Here is a 25,450-nt window from a genome sequence, read left to right as displayed (position 1 = left end):
AATCTTCAATCAATTTAAAAAAAGCTACAAGGGGTGCCTATTTATAAGAAAACCCTATACCACAAAACTCGCACCATGTGCGCAACCTATTACTTGGAGATGAATTAAACCAAAATAAAAACTAACAAAGAAATCTAAAGCATCCATGATGTTCTAAATAACATTAATAAGCAAAACTTAAAATATGAAATCAATCCGACTAGTGGGCCACAATCATGAGATCCCATGATGGGCTTTTCTTAACTAACGGGCTCACTCTTTTGAATCAAAACTTCGTCTTCTAGGTAGGAGACTCTCCCTGGACGTCGTCATCGATCTAGATCGACGGTGGGGCCCTTATTCTGGCGTACGTGCGTAGGGGGGCGACGTGAGTACGCGTGTGCGCGTGATGTACCCATCAATTCTCCCCGACTGCGAAGATTTCGCCACTGGCAAAATAAAACTCCTGAACCGCTCCAAGATGTCAGGATCAAGTCTCTGAAGCTCCTCCTCAATGAGCCACGTGATGTCTGAAGCTGGGTGTGACTTCCATTTAACTAGGTACTTCTGAAACCTCTTGTCCGACGTTGAAACTATCTGATGGTCCAGGATATCCTCTATTTCCTTTTTGGGTGTGTGAAGGTTAGGTATGAAAGGTAGAGGCTGAGAAAATGGGTCGGAAAGGATAGGTATGGGAGGTAGAAGCTGGGAAGATGGGTCGGGACGGGTAGGTATGGGAGGTAGAGGCAGGAAAAATGGGTTGGGAAGGGTAAGTATGAGACATAGAGGCTGGGAATATTGGTCGGGATGGGTAGGTATGGGATATAAAGGCTGGAAAAATGGGTCGGGAAGGTTAGGTATGGGAGGTAGAGGCTAAGAAGAAAGGTCAGGAAGAATGGGTATGGGAGGTAGAGGCTGAGAAAATGGGTCGGGAAGGGGCCATGGTTCAAGGGATAAATATGAGGAATGAGGACGGGTAGGCGAAGGGCCGAACAAAGTATTAGTGGTCCCCTAAAAAGTAACTAGATCCTCCACGTTGAATGTGGAACTAATTCCCATAGAAGGTGGAAGATCTACCTCATACACATTGAGATCATTTCGTTTTATAATTTTGAAGGGTCCAGCGCTACGTGCGTGTAACTTATGAACGGCCCCCGGAGGGTACCGTTCGGGTCATATGCGGACTATCACAAAGTCCCTAATATTGAATTCTTTGAAACGTTTATGTTGGTTTGCAAAAAATTTGTAATGTTCATTACTAGTAGTGATCTTCTGCCTGATTTCTTGATGCCATGAATGAATGTGATGCGCAAAAGACTCCGCAGGCTCTGACACCCTATGGGACAGTGACATAGGGACAAGATCAATAGGTTTCCCAGGTTTATAAACAGTAACAACTTCATAAGGACTAAGACATGTGGACCTATCGACAGAACTATTAAATGCAAACTCGACTGTAGGTATTACGGTGTCCCATGTTCTGGAGTGCTCTATATCCCTCCTAGGGGGAGACTCATCCGGTAGATCATCAGGAAAGACATCACGTAACTCATCCATTATCGGAATGGCATCAGTGGGTAACTCTACACTAGTGTCTGGTGCACTCTCTCCAACCACAAGGCCGCACATGTCGTACCCCTCAAAATAGTGGTCTTAATGTCTCTCATGGGGTGGGTGCACAGGTGCAAACCCATAATTGATTCATTCACCAACTCCATTCATTGGTCTAGCCACCAAGCCACCTGCCTGAGATGGGACATCTACCCCAATGGTGGGGTTTGTTCTGGCGATGGTCTTTAGTCGGATAATGTGCACATCAAGTTGTTCTAAGTATTGGTCCATTTCCAAGCGCTTAATCATAAACTCCAACTTTTGGGACAGCTTCTTTAGTGACTCTTGCAATTGTTCCATGCTTGGTGTAGGGTACCAACCAAAATTTAGCAATATAGTTGTCAAAATATAAGAATTTAAAAAAAAAAAAAAAAAAAAAAACAACCTAATTTCTAAAAACGCAAAAGGAAAGTTTTTAAAACAAGTTAGGAAAGTTTCTAAAAAAAAATGCAACCTAGTTTCTAAAAACGAAAAAGGAAAGTTTCTAAGTAAAACAAATTAGGAAAGTTTCTATAAAAAACAAATTAGGAAAGTTTCTAAAAAAAAAAAACAAATTAGGAAAGTTTCTAAAGAAAAGTAACCTAGTTTCTAAAAACGAAAAAGGAAAGTTCTAAAAACAAATTAGGAAAGTCTCTAAAGAAACAAATTAGGAAAGCTTCTATAAAAAAAAAAAACAAATTAAAAAATTTTCTTTTAAAAAAAAAAAAAAAAAAAAAAAAAAAACAACCTAGTTTCTAAAGAAAAAGAAAAAGGAAAGCTTCTAAAAATAGAAAGTAAGTTAGTTTCTAAAAAAGAAAAAGGAAAGTAAACTAGTTTTTGAAAATGAAAAAGGAGAGGAAATTAGTTTCTAAAAACAGATTAAGAAAGTTTCTAAAAAACAGAAAAGGAAACTTTCTAAGCCTATAAATAGAAAACTAAGTTAATTTCTAAAATAATTCAAATAAAGGGATAACAGAAAATTTCAATAGCTTATGTTAGGGTTTATGGACCTGTAAACAGCCATATATGATGAGAATTGATGCGTAATGGACATAAACAACCAAACCCTAAACATGTAATGAATTCCCCTACAAGAACCCTAGACTTTGATACCAAATTTGATGTAGGACATGAAAATTAGATATGATATGCGAGATTTCAGGCTTAAGATCACATTAGTTCAGAAACAATTACACAAATTCCATATCCCACATGAAAGTCCAAACATTCAATTAAGGGGAATCTATGTGGGTCCAGGCCTATACAGGATAGGGCTGGAACAATAAAAAATTATGAACCAAACGATACTCAAAGATAAGAAATAATCATCCACACATGCATAGTAATCAGTCCCTAATCCAAGGGATTCACCAATTTCAAATCAAGGAACCCTAGGGTAAGAAAAGGGGCATAAAATTGGAGATTTGAGTAATTTAGGGTTAGGTTTAGGGATTTTGGGTGAAAGCGGAGTGAAAGAGAGGAGAGACGAACCAGAGAAGTACCGCACGCGTGGACAACAACAATGGCCCAGACGCACATGCGTGTGTCTCGGCCGCACGTGTGTGAGGCCCACTATTTAGAAAAAGGTCACCTTGGCCCTGGTCGGCCAGGTATGGACTCCAAAACCCCCAAATCTCAACTCGATCTAATGTACAGTTTGTGCATGGTGCTCCGCCAAAGTTTCAGCCCTCCTGCAGGGCCAGATTCTAAAATTCTGTTGTGAAGAGGAGAATTGCTGCAATAGATGATTGATTCGAAGTGTAGATGATGGGGTAAGATGAGAAGAAGGGATGGTAGAAGGTATGTAGTAGAGATGGCGATGGATGGGGGCGAATCGGGATAGATGTGGCTTCGCACCACAGTAGTTAACCCTTCGATGAAGGGAGAGTTTCGCACCCAATTAGGCTTCACAACTCAGAGAGTAGGAAAATGCAGAATTTTTATTAATCTTCAATCAATTTAAAAAAAAAGCTACAAGGGGTGTCTATTTATAAGAAAACCCTATACCTCAAAACTTGCGTCATGTGCGCAACCTATTACTTGGCGATGAAGTAAATCAAAGTAAAGCTAATCAAAGAAATCTAAAGCATCCATGGTGTTCTAAATAACATTAATAAGCAAAACCTAAAATATGAAATCAATCTGACTAGTGGGCCATGATCATGAGATCCCATGATGAGCTTTTCTTGACTAACGGGCCCACTCTTTTGAATCAAAACTTCGTCTTCTAGGTAGGAGCCCTCCCTCGACGTCGTCATCGATCCAGATCGACGGTGGGGCCCTCTTGGCGTACATGCATGTGGGGGGGGGGGGGGGGGTGGGGGGGGCGTGAGTGCGCGTGATGTCCCTATCAGGATGACATGTATCCCCAAGCTTTCCCTGGCCAATTAGGGCCTGCCATGTGTCACTTTACTCTTTACCTACTCACTATTAACCAAAGTGTCATGGGTTCCACCTATAAAACCCTCCTCATCCCCTCGTTCCACACAATAACACACACACCACCAAGAAGAGGGAAGAGAGCTCTCACTTCTAACCTTTCTCCCTCCTTAATCTAGTCATCCATCCTAACCATCCACTTTAGCCACAAAACTTAGTTATCCAAACCCTAGCCACTAACCTTAGTCATCCATTCAAAACCACTGAACCACCCTTCCATCCATCTATCTAAACTAATCGTTCGAACCATCCAAGCCATCTATCCCATCCATTAAGCTTACTAAGATCATTTTATCATCTGAAGTTTCGAGGAGTAGAGTTTAAGAGTTCCAATCATCTCTTTCCATGAAGAGTATCAGAATTCTTCTTCTACTCACATCTCCATAGATCTTCCCACGAAATACTCAAGTGTTGTTACATTTATTTTCCTTCTCGTTAGCAATACTTCTCCACTCTTACACCCCTCTGCCCCCTCTCTAGACAACTCTTAGGCATATGTTTTGTTCCTTGCCTAGCTTCCTGGATCTTGGAATATTAAAAGCCTAAGATTGCTTAGTTCTTTTCCTTTTACTTTCAAATAATCCACTCCTTGGTATTGGTTGATGTGAACAAACTGCCTCCATAACCCAACAGAGTAGAATTTTTTAGTCGATTAGTCGGCTCCAAATCTTGTTTGTAATAAAGGCTACTCCACAACTCTAAATCCCCCCAAATCCCAAGAATCCCACAAAGTAGAGACCGCACATTTGTGTCGAACCTGTTCCTTCTCCGTCACTGAGGTCTCTTGTTTGAAATCTCTAGCGTCGGATTTTCTAGTTTCACAATTCTGCAGGTTCTGGCCGACTATGGAATTTCAAGTAAATTAACTAGTGGCCATTCTGAACTAAATGAACCATACTCTTGAGTCAATACCACCCCACCCATAAGCCACATAAAAGAGGGAGTGAAGGACCATGAAGAGGCACATGGGTGCACCACGTTCACAATAAGATGTTGGTCGGTTGCTCCATTAAGGATCATATCATTAAAATGGAGCAAATGATATGTGTCGTTGGGAATGTTGGGAACAGAGAATCAAAAGATCATCGCAAGGCTCCATTCCTTGCCCCGAGTCATGGGCCCCACTTAAAAGGGATTCTAAACTACAATTATTCAAAAACTACATTTAGAGACTTGTGTGGCTGCCTGGTACATGAGGTTGAGATGAATGTAATTCAGCGAGGTGAAGTCAAGGCCTTCGTAGAAGAAACCCACAAGCGGAAGTCTAACAAGAGATGGTCAAAGCTCACAAGATGGTGAAAAAGAACAACCAGGAACAAAAACCTATGACACCTACTCCTAATCCCAAGAAGGGAAAAGGAAAGAAAAAGCAGAAAAAGTCTAACTTGATCTATTTCATCTGTGAAACTCCAGCCACTACACCCGTCAGTGCACACATAAAAAGACAGTAATTCCTAAGTCATTTGATTATTTGTTTGCAGGCATTTATTTCAAAATACTTTCCGTTTATACTCTATCCAACGAATGGATTTTGAATTCAGGGTAACAAAGTATGTGACATGATCTAGTAAGCATTTTCGAATTTCGATGCTCTTATTTTCTGTAAATCATGTTAAATTAGTGTCAAATTGTTACAAATTTATGATTTTTCATCATCTCCATGAAAAATCAGAGCTTTGATTTCGAGATTTGGAGGAGATGGGCTGAGTAGTGAAAAATTGAAAAAAAAAATCAAAATTTCTCAATTTCTCGCAAATCATTTGCAATCTTTGTATTCAATCTAGTGATTTTTCTTTTGCTTTTGAATGTATTGCTTGTATTTTCACATGTCTTCTTACAATTTATAAATTATATGAATAGACATTGAATATACTTGCATCAATTCAGTTAGACAACGCATAGATTAGGACCCAATACAAAGAAAACCTATTATGTGTACTTCTTTTTTGTAATGTTTTGATTTATAAGTGTGTATTGATGTCTTTTTTAACAATTACTGAAGTTTTATCGAAAAATTCAACCAATTTCCCAATGTTTCCCCATGTTTCTAACAACAACAATACATTACACGATACAACTGATATATCCCCTGCGATAACTGATACGTATCCGTATCCCAAGAATGCGATACGTAACGCGATACTGATATTTCGAACACTAGCTACAATGTGTACATGGGGAATAACGTTGTTGAAACTATGTTAAGGACTAGGGTTTAACGTCTTCTTACGTGAGAGGGTGAGCGGCAATCCTCCATAATACTCTTTATGCCGAACATGCATTGGAGTTTAAGTTTTGTTTTTAGGTTGTTAGTAGATGGTTTTGATATTCATTTTTTCATAATTAAAGTTTCATTAAAACTAAATAACCTCATTTTTGCATGGGTGGTTTAGTTTCAGATTTATTGATTCTTGATGTAGAATGTGATGATGCACCCCTTACTTTTTATCTGAAAAGACGAATAAATCGATTGTATCTAAATCTATAAAATGACACTCGAGGTTAGGTCACATTGAAAAAGACAATATGATAAGACTAGCTCATTTTGATCTATTGTGTTCTTTATCCAAAGTCGATCTGTCATTTTGTAAACATTGTGTCCGGAAAGAATTCTAAGAAATCATTTTCTAAAAGAGTTAGGCCTAAGGGTTTGCTACAGATAATCCATTTGGATATTTGTTAACCCCTAAATGTACGTGCAAAAAATGGATGCCAGTACTTGTCACTTTCATTTACAATTACTCATGCCATGGATGTGTATCTCATCTTATTTAAATCTAAGGCTTTGGACTGTTTTCTCAAATACAAAGCTGAAGTTAAGAATCAGTTGGAGAAAAAGATTAAAATCCTTATATGTGACAAAAGTGGTAAGTATAAATCTGAAACGTTTAAATCATACTGTGAAAGCGCTGGCATTGTCTGATAATATATAATGGCTTATACTCTACAACAAAATGGAGTTGCAAAGAAAATAAACATGATACTATTGGACATGGTTAGATTAATGACGGCACATGCCAATCTCTCTACCACATTCTAGGGAGACGTATTGCTTATAGTTGTCTATGTCCTTAATAGATTCCCATATAAATCCGTTCCTAAGACCTCATATGAGATGTGAACCGGGAGGATTCCTTCTTTAGCCGATCGACCCCTTGGGAATTTTTAGAATATGTATTGTTGCTCGCTCTTCATAAGGTAAACTCAATAGCAAAACCATTGAGTGTGTATTCATTAGGTACCCCATGCGCTCAAAGGGATACATTCTAATTTATGAGGATTGTGGAGAATGGACTGTGATATAATCTCAAGACAACCTTCGTCGAAGACGGATATTCTAGTTGGAAAAAGTTGAAAGCTAAGTAGAATTTTTATATCTCCGATGTATCTCAAGAGAGTGAGAGGTCCACTTCTCACAATGGAGATACTCCCATGGTTCATAAGGACAATAGAAGTATACCTCACCAAGCTCATGAATTACGTTGAAGTGAAAGATGATTAATTCCTCGAAGATACTTTGATATCAAGGGTAAGTCATACTCTTGCATTGCTATTAACGATGACTAATGTAATTCTTATCATAACGCATTGTTTGTCTTCAAATCTAGCTGATTGGGTAACTACGATGGATGAAGAGATCGCTTCCATATAGAAAAATAAAGTCTGAAAAGTTGTAGATATGCGTTCTAACCGTAAAGTGATATGTAACAAAAGGGTATTCAAGATCAAAAGAAAGGCAGATAGTACAATGGACAAGTACAAAGCACGATTAGTTGCTAAAGGTTTCATGCAAAAAGAATGCATTGATTACGAGGAGACCTTTTCACCTATTGCAAAATTCTCCTCAATCTCCATGATCTTATCCAATGTCACAACTTTATACTTAAAGTTATATCAAATGTATGTAAAGACCACATTCTTAAATTATGACTTAGATGAAGAGATATGCATGCAACAACTCATGCAATATGTGGACAAAAAGAACCCAAAGAAAGTCTGCACATAGTTAAAATCCATCTATGGATTGAAGCAATCTTTAAGGGAGTGGTACATAAGGTTCCACTTAGCTATCACCATCACCGAATTCACAAGGAAATAAGAAGATCATTGCATGTGTGTGTATAACGGTCTGAAAGATCTTTTTTATACTATCTCTATATGTGGATGATATCTTGCTAACTGATAATGAGCTACAACTGTTGATGACAACTAAAGATTGATTTTTATAAAATTTTGAGATTAAAGATCTTAGTGAAGCCAACTTTATTCTTGGGGTAAAGATCAATCAAGGACCACCCTAGGATATTCTTAGGCTTGTCTCAAGCCACCTACATGCAGAAAATTTTAGAGCAGTTCATGATGAAAAATTCAAAAGTCGTTAAAACTCTTACAAAGAAAATTACCAAGCTAGACAGGAAATTGTTTCCCTTGACAGAAGCTAAGAAATTGATCATGTCCTCAGTACCTTAAGCGAGCACAGTAGGCAACTTAATATATCTCATGCTTTGCATCAGAACAGAAATTAGTTATGTATCCAATCATTACCAGAGCAACCCGTGACAATCTCATTAGAAAGTTGTCAAACGCATATTCCGCTATCTCAAAGGAACCAAAGACCTGATGTTGTGTTATATAAGCACGAATATCGAGCTTAAAGGATATTCTAATGCTGCCTAAGGTAGTGATGCCCATGAGGGAAAGTCTACTTCATACTATGTATTCTTACTCGGAGGGGAACCTATCTCTTGGTCGAGTAAGAAACAGACATCTACAACTCTTTCATCTATAGAAGCCAAGTACATTGAATGTCGTGTTGTTGTTTAAGAGTACATACGGGTTCGCAAATTCTTACAAGGTGTAGGTGTTGTGTTGTGCCAAGTATTCATGAGCTTGTATCATGGAGGATAGATAACACATTTTCCATTGACGTGGTGAAGGACCTCAAACACTACCAAAAGTCCACACAAATTGAGATCAAGTATCATTTCGTCCGTAATCAAGTAAAGGATAAGAAGGTTGCCCTCAACTACATTCCACAAAAGACATGTTAGTTGATCCTATGACGAAGCTTATGACTAGAGATCTAATCTAAGTTCACGTCGGATAGATGGGATTGAGAAGAGCTTAAATGATATGATTGTATCATATAACTTTTATCTTTCATTAATGAATAAAATATTATTTTTATTCAGTATTGGGCACTATTATTGACTAGGTGTGTACATCATCAACATTTGCCTTAAGATCATGTAGGATCTCTACCTTTGTCACCAGGACAATCACCCACTTGTATGGGTTAACCAACACTGAATGAATAAAAGATGTACAATTGGAGTGATGTTCATACGTGGAGGTGTGAACCGCCCTCTATTGTGAAGGACAGAGGATGAGGATACGAGTGAAGAGATATCATATCTGCCTTCAGCCCTAAAGAAGTGAAGATGAGATTGATGAAGTCAAATAACATAATCGCTTCATTACTCTTCTTCACGATTAATGTTAATGGCCTAAATAAAAGCCATGTCATGAGGAAATGAGATGAGTCATACCTCATGTGTGGCAACTTGCGTATTGTAAACCCGACATATGCCGAGTATTGTCTACTTTACAGCGTAGATTATAGCCACGTGTTGGGACCTTTTACCTACATATTGCATTGAATCAATCTAATCATTGCAATGTGCGAATAGTCAGTCCCATAAGAGATTCTGTCCTTAGTTACCAACCTCTTATGTATGGGAGAATGAAATTGAGTGTAGCTACTTTAGTGTACGATGAGAAAGAGCCATTTGATTAGTCAGGCTCAGTTACACTAGGAAAGTGGCTCAGTCAATTCCAAATTACACATATATGTGGGAAAGATCCCGTGACAGCTACATCAAGTTTCCAGAACTATTAGTACGTACTTAAAGGCTTATCCACTCGCAGGATCGAGTTTTTTTTTCATTTTTTTTGTAAACGATATTATTTTTAAACGTATATGTATTACAATATTACTTTAAAATGATTTAAATTGATGTTTAAAAAAAATTGAGTTTTCAAAATTACTTGATTAGTTGGATGAGTGCGTATGTTGGTCGAGTACTGCAAATCGAGAATTTACTCCATTCGGTGTGGTCATGCAAACCATGACAAGCATTGCTAAGCTTGAGTTATTGAGTACTAGTTAAGAGGTCACTGAGTACTCAAATACATATAAGAAGAAAATAATGTTCCAATGAGTCTCCATGCCTCTGATTCTTTTGATTGTGATTTTTTTATTTTGAATGAGCTAGATGGACAATCTATATTGTGCTCATCCCACAATATGATTGAGTAGATGTGGGACATGAGCTTGAGGGGCTCATTAGTGAGTGGGTCCCACATAGGTTTCTCTCCATATATCATCTTTCCATTTTCTCTTGGATGTTTAAGTTTAAAAATTGAATTCTTAATTCAAAATTGAATTTAATTGTAGATAGGATTGGGAAGAAGGAGAGATTTAATGAGATTGGATAACTTCTAGCCTTATCCAAACTCATCAACCTCTCCCTTTAAATAGGGAATGGTATCTCTCAAAAATGCATCCAATAAATCCAAGCCCTAGAGAGAATACGGAGGAGAGTGCAATAGTCATTGTCCATATGTCCATCCCTTATACAATTCAAGTCATTGATCATAATCTAGGGCCATCTTAACTATAGAATCATAGGAAGATCAGACCTCTCTACTTCATTAGTGGTTAGGGGGACCATTGGACGCACACCATCCATCTTCAGCTTTTGTGAAAGTCTCAAGATCATGTAGACCATCAGATGTTGTAGGCCCACCCATCTGGGTCATCTTTCAATGTGATCCTCATACAAGTGCTCAATCAGGCCTAACACAAGAACCTGCATTCTTTGAGAACCAAAACTCACTGTGAAGAAGAGTATAGGTACCAGTGGGCCAATCTCAAAGACCTTTTATCCCAATTCACATCGGTTTCCACACACTAGATAACTACTTGACAATTAAGGATTGACCACTTCTACATCTAAGGTCATGGAATTTAGGGTACTGAGATCCATGAAACAAAACTCTCCCTTCTCAATGTTGTTGTGTCCAAACTCTTCCTCTAAGACACTAGAGGATATCCTCTCCTTTAAACCATTAAATATCCATAGGTTTTATTAGTTCCACACACACTTGAGGTGAAAGATAATTTGATTTAATAAATAATCGAGGTTATACAAAAACATTGGCTTTATAAGGCACATAATACTAATAGTTTCACACATAATTGTGGTGAAAGACAGTAAAGTTCATTCAACTAAGTGATAATAATAAACATAATCCACAAACGTATTTTATTGGCTTTATCGGGCACAAATCTAACCCCCAAAACTCCTAAATTCAAGTGGTGTGACTTGCCTGAGTTTCTATCAAGCTAATGATTAGAGTTTTTGTTCATCCTGGTGAAGAATACCTGATAGATAGACTAGATTAAATATACAAACCATGCTGCACCCCCCACACAAGGCAATGTTAAGGTCCACTCCATTATTATGTTTGGCATGGAACGACATGAATTTTAGCCGCATGGCCTAAAAATCGAGAGGTGTACCTAACTTTTAAAGTGGACGTCTTACAAACAACACAATGGGCCCACATAAGAGTTTGATTGTTGCATGTGTTGTGTACAATTGGTGATGGTGAGGATTCCTAGTCCTGTAGGAGAGCTGATGAGGATATCTAAGCACCAGTTAGAGCATACCAAAGGAGGAGGAGAGCTCTCGTTTCTTTATGACTAGGTGATGCATACATGGGGCCATGTGGGCCTAATTCGAGTGCCTAGCCCGTTGAAGACCCCACATGAATGCTTATACATCTTTGAAGGCCCCACATTGGGAGGATGCATGTGGGTTACTTAGTTGGACCATTTGGACCGTTGGATTTCAATTGTGGACCATTCTGACTATTGGATCATTGTCATTGGACATCATGATCATGGACCCCACAAGCGACGAAATAGTTTAGTTTATTTAGTTTGTTTATATGTTTTGATATTTTTTGTTTTGTTGGTTTAGCTTATGTTTTGTTGAGAGTAGGGAATTAGAATCATATTTCATTTCATTGATCGTCATTATGTGAGATTTTTTTATCTAAGAGCGTCTTTTTGTAAAAAGTCTCTTTTAGACTATGAAGGCTTGTACGTCCCCACCCTAGTTGCATATGAAATAAATAAATAAAAAAAATTTCTCTTTGCTTTGTGATGAAGTAAAACCTCCTGTGATTGGAGTGGTGTGAAGCCATGGAGTGATTCCATCTTATCTATCTCCCTTATCTTCTTCTTTCAAGGTAATATGATCTACACTTTTCCTTTCTTTTCTCTCCTTCCACTTTCCTCAATCTCTCAATCCTTCTCTACTCCTTTATTTTCTTTGTTTTCCCTAAAACTCATCCACAATCTCTTCTAAAACCCATCGAAACCTAGGCCCACTTACACCGTACCACCATAAGGACCTCCACACATGACCGTACTACCGTACGGCCAACCCATCTCCTCCCTATTTCCTTCTTTGATCCTTGCTCATTTCTCTCTAAAACCCATAACCCTAAGACTAAAATCATTAAGTCCAATCCTAGAACCTAGATTTCCCAAAACCCTAATCTTAAACCCTAACCCTAAAATCCCAAATCCCAAACTTAGTTTTCTAAAATCTCAACCCTAAATCTTAAATAAATAAATAAATAAAAACAAAGAAACAAACCCTAATTACCAAATCCAAAATCCCATAACCCTGCTTTTAAACCCTAATTTCCAAAATATGATTCTCAAATCCTTGCAAACCAAGAGATTTCCTTTAGAATTAGATCAATTCCTATGCTAGATGGAAGTCCTACCTTCCCTAGGTCCTATTTAATCATGTTTTATAAATTCTAACTGACAGGTTGTAATTTAGTCTTAAATCTGGCCATTGTTAAATACTTGAATTCATTAAGCTTGTGATTGATTAGCATTATTATGTGATTGCATTATTCTAGGCTAGGCCATCCATCCTGCATCAAGAGCAGGAGATCAGTCTAAACCGAGGGCTTTTAGCAGGTACTACAACCGACATCTTAGATGCGATCAATAGATATACTGGACCCTATATTATGGAAAATGATTTTCCTCTTCTCCCAAGCTCCATTCCCTGCCTGAACCAGTAAATTGACGTTGTTGTTCTCATCTAAGGCAGATGAAAACCTTACCATGGATATATACCACTGGAAATTGACAAGCCATTCTCAGTTGTTGTTGAGGACACCAAAGCCACCGAGAAGTATCTAGTGGGCTATTTTGTGGGCAAACATGCATACTATCTCATATTTAAACAGGCTTGGGAGAAAACATAGAAATCTGCAACTGGATTCGAAATCCTTTCTTTTGAAGACAACTTCCATCTACTTGCAAATTTTGATGAAAGCCAGAACATCCTAGAGGGTGGGCCTTGGTTTATCAGCAGTCACCCTTGAGTTCCCAAGAGGTGGTCATCAAAACTTTCTCCAATTGAAGAAGTCAATTCTATTCCATTTTGGGTTGAATTCCCAAATTTGAACTTCAGCTTTCCTTCCGTTCAGAGGAAGGTCTCAGTAAACTAGCTAGCACAATTGGGAAGCCATTGGCAATGACAAGCAAATGGTAAATGAGATGCTAGACCTTCTTCAGGTTTTTGTAAATCAACGTGAATACCAAACTTCCTGATGAAACTGAAATTTCCTTTGAAAGCTTTCCATGAAAAGTTAAGTATTCATGGAAACCAGTAGCTTGCACACAGTGCTCCACATTCAACCATTCCAACAACAGCTGTCCTCACAAGATCACTACAAGCAAGAGAGTTTCAGTCGAAAAGAAGCAGAATTTTGTAATCACAATGCAATCGAATTCCCCTGAAATCAATCAAGGGTCAAAGCCAACAACCAATTATCCCTGAAGATGCATGCTCGTCTCAGCTGTCTGATCAGTCTACACAATTCAAAGATGCAAGGAAACAGCACCCTAATCAGCCATGAATCCAAGATCCAACAAAAAAAACAAGGAAATAGTGAGTTGAATGTACTTGCTTTTCAAGCTGTCTGGTCTCGATGGAAACTCAGACGTGGACAAATTCTCTATCAAGGAAACAAATGATTTGATCCCAAACATTGTGGCCCAATCAACTCATGCCTCAATAAACATCCAGCCGCCCAGCTTGTACAGCACAACACTCCCATGAATATCCTAATTTGGAGGCCCTCTATGGACCAAGAAATAAGAGAGAAGATTTCCCATCTCAACACTCGTTTTCTTTGTTTAATTGAAACTTGTGTTCCTCCTCCACTCGAATTTACATGCTCTTGTTAATTCTATTTTTCCTCCTGGCTGGTCTACTTTCTCTAATATGGACTTGGCTTCTATTGCTAGGATTCTGTTGGCTTGGAACTCTAAATACCTCTCAGTTACTATCTTCACATCTCACAGACAAGTGATTCATTGCTATATTGCTTCTATTGGCCCGGAAAACTCTTTTCAAGCGTCTATGGTGAAAATTGTGGGCCTGTGACTGAGCCGTGGGATAAAATCATCACTATTTCATGGAATGTTTCAGACTCTTGCCTTCTAGCAAGCAACTACAATTAGTGTGAGGTACCTTGGGGAACAGTGGGGAGTTGCCTGTCCAAATATGAATCATGTCAAGAGCTTTAGGGCCCATTTGAATGCTCTTGCAGATAAGGGGGTTTCCACAGTTGGGGTTTCAAGCCTGCTTTTCTAGTTGATTAAGCGAAAACCCATCTAATTGGTTTTCGTCATGTCGGCATTTTAGCATCTAGATTGTCGAGCAGATGGTGAAATGGAGGTTTTATAAAGTACATCTAAATGCATGTTTTAAAAGAAAAAAAAAAAAAAAAAACTCCAATTTGGCTCAAAAGGGGGTTTACGCCTCAAGTGCCCTTTCGGAGGGTTGTCCAAACGGTCCCCTGATCCATGCATCGAGAAAGCTAGTCTCTATGATTTCAAGTAAACAGGAAGGAAATTCTCTTGGTCTAATTCCTGTCAAGCCAAGATTGATTGCATGTGGGATTGGGCACTCTATAACCTGTTCCACACCAACTTAGAAACATAAAAAAAGGTCAATATCTCAACCCAAATCTCTCCAATCATGCTCGGGTGTATCACACAACTAGCTCCAGCAATGTTAAAGTCCACACGCCTTTTCTTTACATCAATCGTTGGTGCAAAGAGACCTCCAAATGAATAACACATTGAGAAAAGGCTTCAGATGGTAGGATTGCAATAAAACCCTACTAATTTCCTATTCAATAAAATAAAACAGAAATACAAGTGAAACTTTGACGCCGAACCCCCCTCGTGGGCTCCACTTCACAAGGGTCTCACCTCACATGGGCCGCCCACCCCTAAGTGTGCCCCTGCCTCACACAGGCCACCCCGGTTAAGCCCGGCGTGAAAATGCCCCTGCATTAATCACCCTCGGTGAGAGTCTCGAACACAAGACCTCCCACTCTGACGGAGGACAACTAACCACTTGCTCTAAAAACTCGAACTGATAGAGCATAGAGAATCAATCCCTTTATCTCATAGCCCAGGCCCCACATCCCATAGGTTAGGTCCTTGGCCGAACCCCAACCCCCCCCCCCCCCCCAATTCACATGGATCTCACCTCACACGGGCCGCCAACCCTGAGTGTGTCCCTGCCTCACACAGGATACTCCACTCGAGCCTAGTGTGAAAATGCCCCTGCATTAAACTTAAAATAAGGAAATACTCTAATTAATTAAAGAAAGATCTAAATAAATAAGAAAGATTCCATATTGCCTTTTGAGGAGCTACCTCCAAATTTTCCTATATGCGGGAATTCAACAAGAGATTTTCACTCGTGCATCTTACCTTGTAAGCGCTTATATTTAAAGCACACAGTGTTGTCAAATTTCATAGTCTCGAATGGATCACAAGCACTCATGAAGATGTTCTTCGACGACTCATGAAGACTGTATGTGTCAACCATCAAGTGGTATAACCTCAGAATGACCCAACGTTAGATGTATTTCAAATGGTATCATAATGAACATAATTCTAAGTAAAATACACTGAAGTTAGACCAACCCGACTTCTAGTTCAGCCAGCCTAACTACCTTCGGCTAACCCAACACATTTCGGGCAAGTATACAACAAGATAAGGATTTTCCACGTCAAGTTCAGCTAGCCCAACCTGTCAGTTCGGCCAGCCCGAAGTGTTCAGTCAAGTTTCCAACAACATTAGATTTTTAGATCTCAGGGAGATTCGGCCAGCCGAATTTTTGAAAGATCTTATCCCGCAAAATCCGAGTGTTTGTTGGAACAATATCATTGGAATTTGGCCAGCCAAACCAAAAATCAGGCCAACCAACCGAATTTCCAAGACCTTTGACTATAAATAGAGGCCTTCTCTCATTTATTTCAACAACGAAAATTTGTGAGCAATATACTCAAGCAAGAAGAGAAATTCAAGGCGATCTTAAGCTATTTATGCGGTAAATCTTATATTAATTTAGCTTATTCTATTCTCTTTTCTCAAGTTAGTTTTAATCATTTTCAATAGAGTAATCCATACTCGAGAATCAACGAATTGAATTTGCAGCATTACGGTTTTGTTTATTGAAAATACATTAGATCCCTATATTCTTTTTGGGTTAAACACATATACAGCTTCATCAATATCCCAAGAAAGAAGATCGCTGCAATCACGCTACAGTTACGTCTTCGACTCGACATCAGAAGATAAGTACTGTACTTTCATTTGTTATTTTTTTGGGTTTTTCTGAGATAGCCCGGAAATCTCAACGGGTTGTTTTGTAGTGAGCCCATGAAAATCACAAAGTGGGTTTTGTTATGATAACCCGTAAAAATCACAAGAACTATATTAGGTTGTTAAGGTGAACTTGTGAAAACCTTGAAATAGTGAAAGTCAAAATTACGTGGGTAGTAATTTTGGGAGTGGAGTAGGTGTGGGGTTAAGCACTGAACCACTATAACTCCTCGAGTAGTGGTGGTGAATGTTTATTTCTTTATTACTTTCCTTGTGATTGATTGTCTCTTGCTAAGTTTGATATTTTGATCTCAAAGACGATGTGAAATAAGGTTGTCCTGCCTAAATCTTTTAGGTGAAGGTTGTCCTATGAACTATTTGGAATCAAGATTTCAATACTCAGCAATTGAGAGTATTTGTTTAATTATTCCACATTATATCGAAATATTTTGTATTGTCTTATTCACCCTCCCTTTAGGACAACTATAGCTCGTCCTTTCATACATGCATTCAGTAGAGGACTTACGACATCCTGTACCTGAACAAATGTGTACATTGCACATGATTACATCCATAATATGTTGATCAAGATGGATACCCAAAAATTCACAAAAAGCTTCCAGATTAGGAGATGCTAACACTTCGACCAGTGGGGCGCATGGGGGGGCAATGATCCACGTCCAACAGCAAATAAGACAAAGTAAGATAGATCAAACAGCTAACATCTCGTAACCTTGGAGGTTTTGGGCACATTACTATGAGAGAACCATCACATTGATGAATCAATGTTCTGGATCACTAGAATAAGGGCTCCAAATGCACCGAGCCCACGCCTCAACAGACAATACATCTCTTGAGGTTCAAGACTTGAAAATTCCCTCCCAAAATATTTCTCAAAGTTCTTGATACCTTGGGCACATATCAGAAGACAAACTTAACTTGAATTCTTCTTATTTGAATTGATGTAGTTGTGGATATCATGAAACACTCTTGGCTACTGACCTCTAACCAGAAAGAGAACAACAACATATCAACATTGTTCTAAAACCATTAGAAGCCTCCAATGAAAACATGGATTCTTCAGCAGCATCAACATAAGCAAAGAAAAACAACATGAAGGGACTCCAGATCAACAATATAAATCAACCAACAACTGCTGCAGTCACGTTGCGGTGGCCTCAAATTTTACCTGTACCTAGAGGCTGCCTCGAGGTGTCACCAGAAGCCCATGCCTGGTAATCCTTAACAAGCTGAAATAATCAACCAAGAACAATATATGGTCATAATGATAAATCCAAAACTGCTCTTAGGATGTGTATAGATGTTATATTAAATTAAATTACAATTGTTAGGTCGATTAAGGGAAAATAACAAAATTGCAGTTTCTTTGCATTCATATTGAGGCTATGGTAGAGAAATTGCAATTGAGTTATTACCTCAAAGCTGGGATTGAAAGAGACGTAACTGCAACTTAGGGGCTACTTCCTCATTATGAATGCCAGAAAGCGTCACTATCTTTTTGTCATTTTTCCTCTTGACTAAGCTAAATATTCGCAATATAATGCCAGGAAACATCATCATCTTTTTTAATATTCCTCTTAACTAAACTGAATGTTCTCAGATCAATTTTCCATCCAAATGCCACAATAGCACATGTATTTTTCATCCAAGAAGAAAACACAGTTGTTGAACAGAATATAACACAATAATAAAATAAAAACAAAAATAAGTAAAAGAAAGGAAACATGTAAAGGTGTGAGATACACTAAGTTTATTCTGAACAAGCATGGTTATAGAAGCCATTGGCCAGTTTAACTTGTGGCAGATAGTAATGATTAAAGAAACCATTCGCCTCTATGGCAGGATATCATAGAGAAATAGGAATCAGTGTTATCAAAGGATTTCCCAAGATTATTTGTAGAACAGAATGAGTCAATCATCCACTTTGGTATCTTATTGAACAACAATGGTGATATTGTTCCTCCATTGATCAAGAATTTCCACCTTTGGGAAGTATCATGATCATCTAGTAGGAAGGGTTTCAATTTATTCCATTGAACAATCTGAACACCTATTGATTCTGCCTTTCAACAAAAATAAAAAAATAAAAAGATAAAATAAAATCTATTGATTCTAAAAACTGATTGCAGAGTTAACCATTCAGACCTCTCAATTCATAGATGTGGATCTCAGACCTATGAATGGTTATAGAAGCCATTCACTAGAGCTCTTGGAACTGCAGCTAAAGAGTCAAGGGATCCAACGTTTCAAAGCAATGTCAAGCGAACTATGCCACTCTTTATCCAATTAATGTACTAAAAAATGAAAGGGCAGACTAAGATTTCATGTTAGTATCTTTCTTTTGCTATGCCACTCTCTATCCAATTAATATACTAAATAAATGAAAAGGCAGACAGATTTCATGTTTAGCATCTTTCTTTTGCTATGCCACTCTTTATCCAATTAATAGACTAAAAAAATTGAAAAGACAGACTAAAATTTCATGTTTAGTATCTTTCTTTGTTACGCCACTCTTTATCCAATTATCTTTGTTCCTTAATGCATCACCAAATTTCTTTGCTTCAAGAAAATGTCCCTTTATCCACTTGCTGCAATTTTCTTTCAACAAATTTACCAAAGGCTTTGTAAACATTTATGGGAAGGCTGATTAAAAGAATAAAGAAACACAAGTATGCAGCAAATGCTGCATAAAAGTTCTGTTGAGTTCCTTCCTCAAGGTTCAGATGGCAAACACAAGGTGAACGAAATTGTTTGTAAGGCCAGTTACCATGTGGATGAAATTGCAGTGATTCGACAACAGTGATCATCAAGTTGTTTATTTTAATGGTCAATGTGGACCGCTGCTCTAACCATATCTTTTGCAGGTCACTTATTGGATGGCTACTACCATAGATATGAAAAACGGTATCGTATCGGCCGATACGGGTATATTGTATCCATATCAGCTAGATACAATGCAAAATACGGCCCTGTATCGGCCATATCAATATCCGTTGTACCGTATCAGCCGATATGGGCTGTATCGGTGCCAATATTCTGTAAAAGGGCAAAACGCCCCTTTCCTTCCCCATTTTCGATCTCTCTCTCTCATTTCTCCTCCAAGCTTTCAAATTCCTCAAATACATCAACCTAATGGGATTTTCAAAGCCATTAACAGCAACTTGGAGGATCAAAACATCGGATTTCAGCCAATTTGAAGGATCGAAACAGTTTGGGGCCAGTTTTGAAAAAATCAAAAAAGAGGTAAAAAAAAAAAAAAAATCCATTTTTGGTTATCAATCCTTGTTGTAATCCATATTTATGTTTATTATACCCCAAGATCTACCAAAAACTGCCAGCATTGAAGATCTTTTTTACATTTTTTGGGTTTTTGTTTTTAGAGGGGGGGGGGGGAAGGGGGCAGACTCCTGATTTTTGTATATTTTTCAAAAATCATTAAAAAAAAAAAAAGAATCTAATCTCAGATCTGGAGAGGCGACCCATTTCCAATCAGATCTGTAGATCTGATCCAAAAAATAAAAAAGGTTTTTTTTAATAAAAATCTGTCGAAAAATCAGTAAATTCCAGAAAAAAAAATTAATCTGATCACAGATCTGGAGAGGGGATGCATTTTCAATCAGATCAAGTCAAAAAAAAAAGTGTTTTTTTTTTTTTTTTTGTTGGGGGAGGGGAGCTAATTTTGTCCCTTTTTTTTTTTCATCAGATTGAGTAGTTTGGTGATTTTTTTTCAAATATTATATCTAGTTTTCATTAATTTCAAAAAGAAAAATAAAAAATAAAAAATCCAAATATGTTGAAACTTGAAATGTAATGCATGTCTAGGGGGGATGCAAATTGATGCAATTTCTTAGTTGCTGCAATTTCAATTTCATATGCTTAGTTTCATAGTTTGATGCAAATTGATAATACATTTTCTTTATTGTTTGTCGCTTTGTGGCTTGTGCAGACTGTAGAGTGGCCATTGTTGTATAATTATATTTGTTGGGATGATTGGAAATGAGAATGAAGATGTAGGGTGTAAGTATGGAGTATGGATAGTTGGGAGTAGACAATAAATAATGTGCAAGTTTTGCAGCAGGAGTTTGAGCGGGGGCATAACCCGATTAAAATAGCACTTGGCCCATCAATAAGGGTCAAGTTTTAGGGTGTCCAAGTGTCCCTTATGCAGTAAGGGAGGAGATGAAGAAGAACTTGGAAGAAATTAAAGGTAAAAAGGTGATGAGGGAGAAAGAAAAGAAGGATACGCTTGATGCATGTAGAGCAAAGGTGTTTGGGGATCCTACGTGGCTACCTGATGAGGACATTAAGTTAGGGGAAGATTCAAATAGGGAGGTTACAATTGCCGGGAGGAAAAGTTTACAATCTCAACATGAGGAGGAGCGGCATCAAATGTTTGAGAGGAATGGTTCGGTTCGTGATGTGGGTGGGGGGAGTGGCAGTGGTAGTGGGCGTGACAACATAGGATTATTTGGGGGGCGCTAGGGCGGGGTTACGTCGTTCCTTTAGCACGCAATGACAAGAGTTACAGCCTTCTCTCTCTCAAAAAAAAAAATAAATAAATAAATAAATAAATCATAATCTTAATGGCGAGAGGGAGTCACGAGCAATGTTCGAAATATCTGTATCGCACCCTTGGGATACAGATACGCATCGGTTATCGCACAGGATATATCGTTTGTATTGCGTAATTTATCGCACTTTTTGGGAAACATGGTTGAATTTTCAATGAAACTTCAGGAATTATTAAAACAAACCTTAATACATACTTCTAAATCATAAAATCTCAAAAAAGAAGTGCACATAATACGTTTCCTTTATATAGGGTCGTAAGCTATGTGTTGTCTGATTGAACTAAGACAACTATATTCAAGTATGATGCATAATATTTATAAATGTATCAAGACATATATGAAAACACAACGAATGCATTCAAAAGAAAAAGATATAGTAGAAATTATAAATATATCTACCAATGATGTGACTGGCTATGGCCTAGATCCACATAGAGTTACGTGGTGGCTAGTAATCATCGTCTCCATCTCGACATGGCTAGAAAGAATATTGCTCCTCCACGAATCGACAGTATTGTGCCCAGGTCATAATAGAATGGTACCAATTAAGATACTCCTTGACATAACGTTGGTACTCATCCTCTCGGAATTGAACTAATACGCCCATTCGTGGGTACTGTGTAATAGTTACAGTATGTGGCTAATATGGATCTAGAATGGGCATAGATAAAGCTACTGGGTATCCATATTGTTGCTCATATACCTGCCCGTATGTGGAAGTGAAGTCCTGACCGTAGTCGTAAAATGATGATCCGTAACTGATGGAGTCGCTCCTCGCATATCCACTAGCTCCGTATCCATACCCATACTATGCACATAACTCAAGCTACTCTCTTGTCTGTGATCCATATCCATGTTGTGGCCTGTAACTCAAACTCCCCTCCCTCATTCGTGAACCGAAACTAGAGTTACCTCGCTTCCCACGAACGCTTGTGTCCCTCATGCATGTTTCCAGTAACTCCTCAAAATCAGAAAGCTTTTGTGTCTGTTTTTTCTTTTGTAACTTCTAACGCTCGTGTGTCTTATTGTAGATAAGATGGGGTCGTGGTCCTCCTAGACGAGAACCATGGTCAGGGTCCTGTGTAGCATGATCGAAATCCCACTCCCCATTGAAAGGGCTAAGAGGCCTCTGAGACTAAGTCACACCCTCGTCGCCATCATCACCATCACTACTGTCGCCAGAGTCACCATCACCCCCATCGTTGTTATTAGACTTATCAGCATCACCAGATCCACCCGCCACATCACTCTGTCTCAGTGTTGGACAATGTCTCCCCGCCACGTGTCCCGCATAATAGTGACTGCCAAGGACTGTCTACTGAACTTCTCATCAATGGGTTGAATGCCTCATCAGGAGATCTCTACTACTCCACATGTGCATCAACATCGATCCCTTGTCCTACTGCCTCCTCCACAACATGCGGCTCCAGTCGTCCTTCCGAAGTATCCAAGTCATCCGACTTAACCCACTAGTAAATTGGATCATTGTTCGTCCTCAATAAATGAATGTTGTCCGACCGCCATCAGAGCCAATGGGTTCTCCCGTGCTTTTCTTATCCCTTCGGATCATAGCAACCTCTCTCGTAACCTCATATTGTAGTGGTAATACACTAGCTTCTAAAGCCGGTTGTACCCCAGTGTGTTGCACTTATTTGTGTGGATGAGGGAGAATCTGCTCCAATTTCTTTCACAGGGTGAGGAGGAGACTGTCTGTGCGAGCACACAAACAACCAGCCATTGTAAAACCTCACAGTCAGTCCCATACATGGTCCACCATTCGCCTGCGAATTTTAAAGTTATTTCATTACTTTCAAATTTTGTAAAATAATATGAAAACTAACTTTAAATGTAGCCACTCACATGGCATCATGGTGGTCCTCGACATCTTTTTGGCTTCACACCCGAACATTCTAGTCGCATCGCGGAATTTAACAATTTGTTGATGGCATTTAGCAGCCAAGGGTAAGTATGGAATAATTATGATACAAATATGGAGAATGTAGGTGCGGAACATATTTACCTCAATACTGAATGTGCCTTTCCCTATACAGTCAAGGAATAAGTGCTCGTATATTTCATGTACAGCCCTCTTCAATTCATTGTCAGCATAGAGATTCTTGCTGTAGTGGAATTTTGGATTTAGGAAATACGCTAAAAACCAGCATGATTCAAATATTTAGACATTAATAGCAAAGTACTTGAGTATATAGACAAGAAAAAAGTATGTAAGTACTTACTAGCCTCATGTAGTGGGTAGGAAAGTGTCCTCTTCCAACGGTCGTCTATTATTGCATGCACCCACATATATGCGTTGGGGGTTTTAGCCTAGAAAACTTCTTTCATCAATTGTATGGAGGGATACAATGACCCCATCAATGGATTCATTTCATTGTCGACCATCCTCAACACTACATAAATGGGCTCCAGAATAGTAACTGCATCGCATATGCGATCCCAGAAAGAGTGGCGCAACACGGGCTCTTCAATTCTCCAGGTTACTCTATTCCTCTTCTTAGCCCAAACTGTGTAGTCATGAGAAGTGAAAAGTTCTTATAGCCCATGCTTGTGTTTGATGAGGCTATTTAGGTCGATATAAGTTGTGGCAAACTGCGTCACCTCAAGGCGCACTATATCCCTACCACACTTCTCGCGCATCGTGGCTAATAACCATGTGTGGTTGTATATGAAGGTCGTGATGAGCCGTGCATCAGTAATAGTGATCTTCGCTAATAGCCTATTCCCGATCGCCTCTAACACGAGATCAATACAATGTGTTGCGTAGGGGATCCAATACATATTATACTTGTTTTGTATATCCTTCCCCACCTTGACAAATTTGCTTCCATTGTCTGTAACAAATTGCACAATATTCATCCTCCCAACATCATTAATGACACAGTACATTAATTTGTAGATGTAGTTCGTATCTTTAATCTTTTGCTCGCATTTACGGACTTTAAGAACACCGCTTGTCCTCTACAATAGACCATAAAATTTATGACCACATTCTCATCGGTCCGGTCCAACCGTCACACATGACTGTGCAGCCGTACATCTCCCATGACTGCTTATGTGAATCCACATATTTCTTCATCTCATGTTCTTCATCTAAATACTGGCCCATTATCTGAAAGGGCATGGGCAGCTACACACCTTTAACGCAACGCTGCACCCCACTTATCATATTCTTGAAGTGCAGGCTCACTGCTGCATTCACCGAAATTTGATCATATATGAAAAACTTTGCAACAAACTCCCCAACCTTTTTCCTTACGTCCCCTCCACTAAACATGTCCATTATTTTTTTTTTTTGTGTCCCTCCTGCTTCCTTGTACATCATCGGATTTGAGGGTAAATCCAACACTCGCATGCTACTACTCCTCCCCATACCCCTATATCTCCCCCTGCTCCACTCCCCCCACTGAGTAGACCCCTCAAATCTAGGCCTACTCTCTGCCACCTCCTCTCCTACTCCCTATCCCAATCATCCTGTATGGATTCCTGAACTGCACGTCTAAAACCAGGATCATCATTGTTATCGATATCCACTACATCCTCCTCCCCTATATATCAAGGTCTCCCCAACTCCTCCCTAATCTTCATCCCCCATGTACGTCGTTCATCTCTTATCTTCACACTTTTTTTCAATACAACTCCCATCTCTTCTCGCACATCTTGTGGGCTCTTAGGATAGTCCACAACATTGTAATACCCTTCCGCTAATTGCTCCTTCAAGCAGGTTACCCCCCACTCCTCGACACATGGCCACGTAAATTACATATACTCTCAAATCGATCATCGGGAGTGGGCCGACCGTATCACCACCCTATATCAGGTTGTCTCCCTCCTCTTCCTCCCGACATATTTTATCTATAAAAGAACATTATGTTAAAACTTTTTAGGGCCCACCTTGATGCATGTGTTGTATATACATGCTACCCATCCATTTTGCCAAATCATTTGAAGGAATGGTCCTAAAAATGAGAACTATCCAAATCTCAGGTGGACCACACAATAGGGATTTCCACCATTAGAAACTTCCTAGGGCCACAAGTTTTTGAT

General features: G+C 38.9%; 1 protein-coding gene across 8 annotated transcripts in view; it reads right to left on the bottom strand.

The window, feature by feature from the left end:
- LOC131230201 (uncharacterized) overlaps nucleotides 1-25,450 on the bottom strand; it is an 88,125-nt gene that overhangs the window by 6,516 nt on the left and 56,159 nt on the right. For 3 of the 8 annotated variants that reach the window (XM_058226011.1, XM_058226013.1, XM_058226012.1), the window contains exon 7: nucleotides 17,650-18,046. In XM_058226011.1, coding sequence (XP_058081994.1) covers nucleotides 18,039-18,046 — 8 coding nt within the window. In that variant the 3' untranslated portion in view covers nucleotides 17,650-18,038. Of the gene's footprint in view, nucleotides 1-13,958; nucleotides 13,979-17,649; nucleotides 18,047-18,232; nucleotides 18,340-18,962; nucleotides 19,039-25,450 lie in introns of those variants that run through there. The other 5 variants (XM_058226008.1, XM_058226009.1, XM_058226010.1 and 2 more) reach the window with 4 other exon arrangements.

This window comes from Magnolia sinica, chromosome 17, assembly GCF_029962835.1.
Source record: "Magnolia sinica isolate HGM2019 chromosome 17, MsV1, whole genome shotgun sequence".
NCBI lineage: Eukaryota > Viridiplantae > Streptophyta > Magnoliopsida > Magnoliales > Magnoliaceae > Magnolia > Magnolia sinica.
Note: the sequence above shows the minus strand (reverse complement) of the source record. Positions and strands in the feature narration are given on the sequence as shown.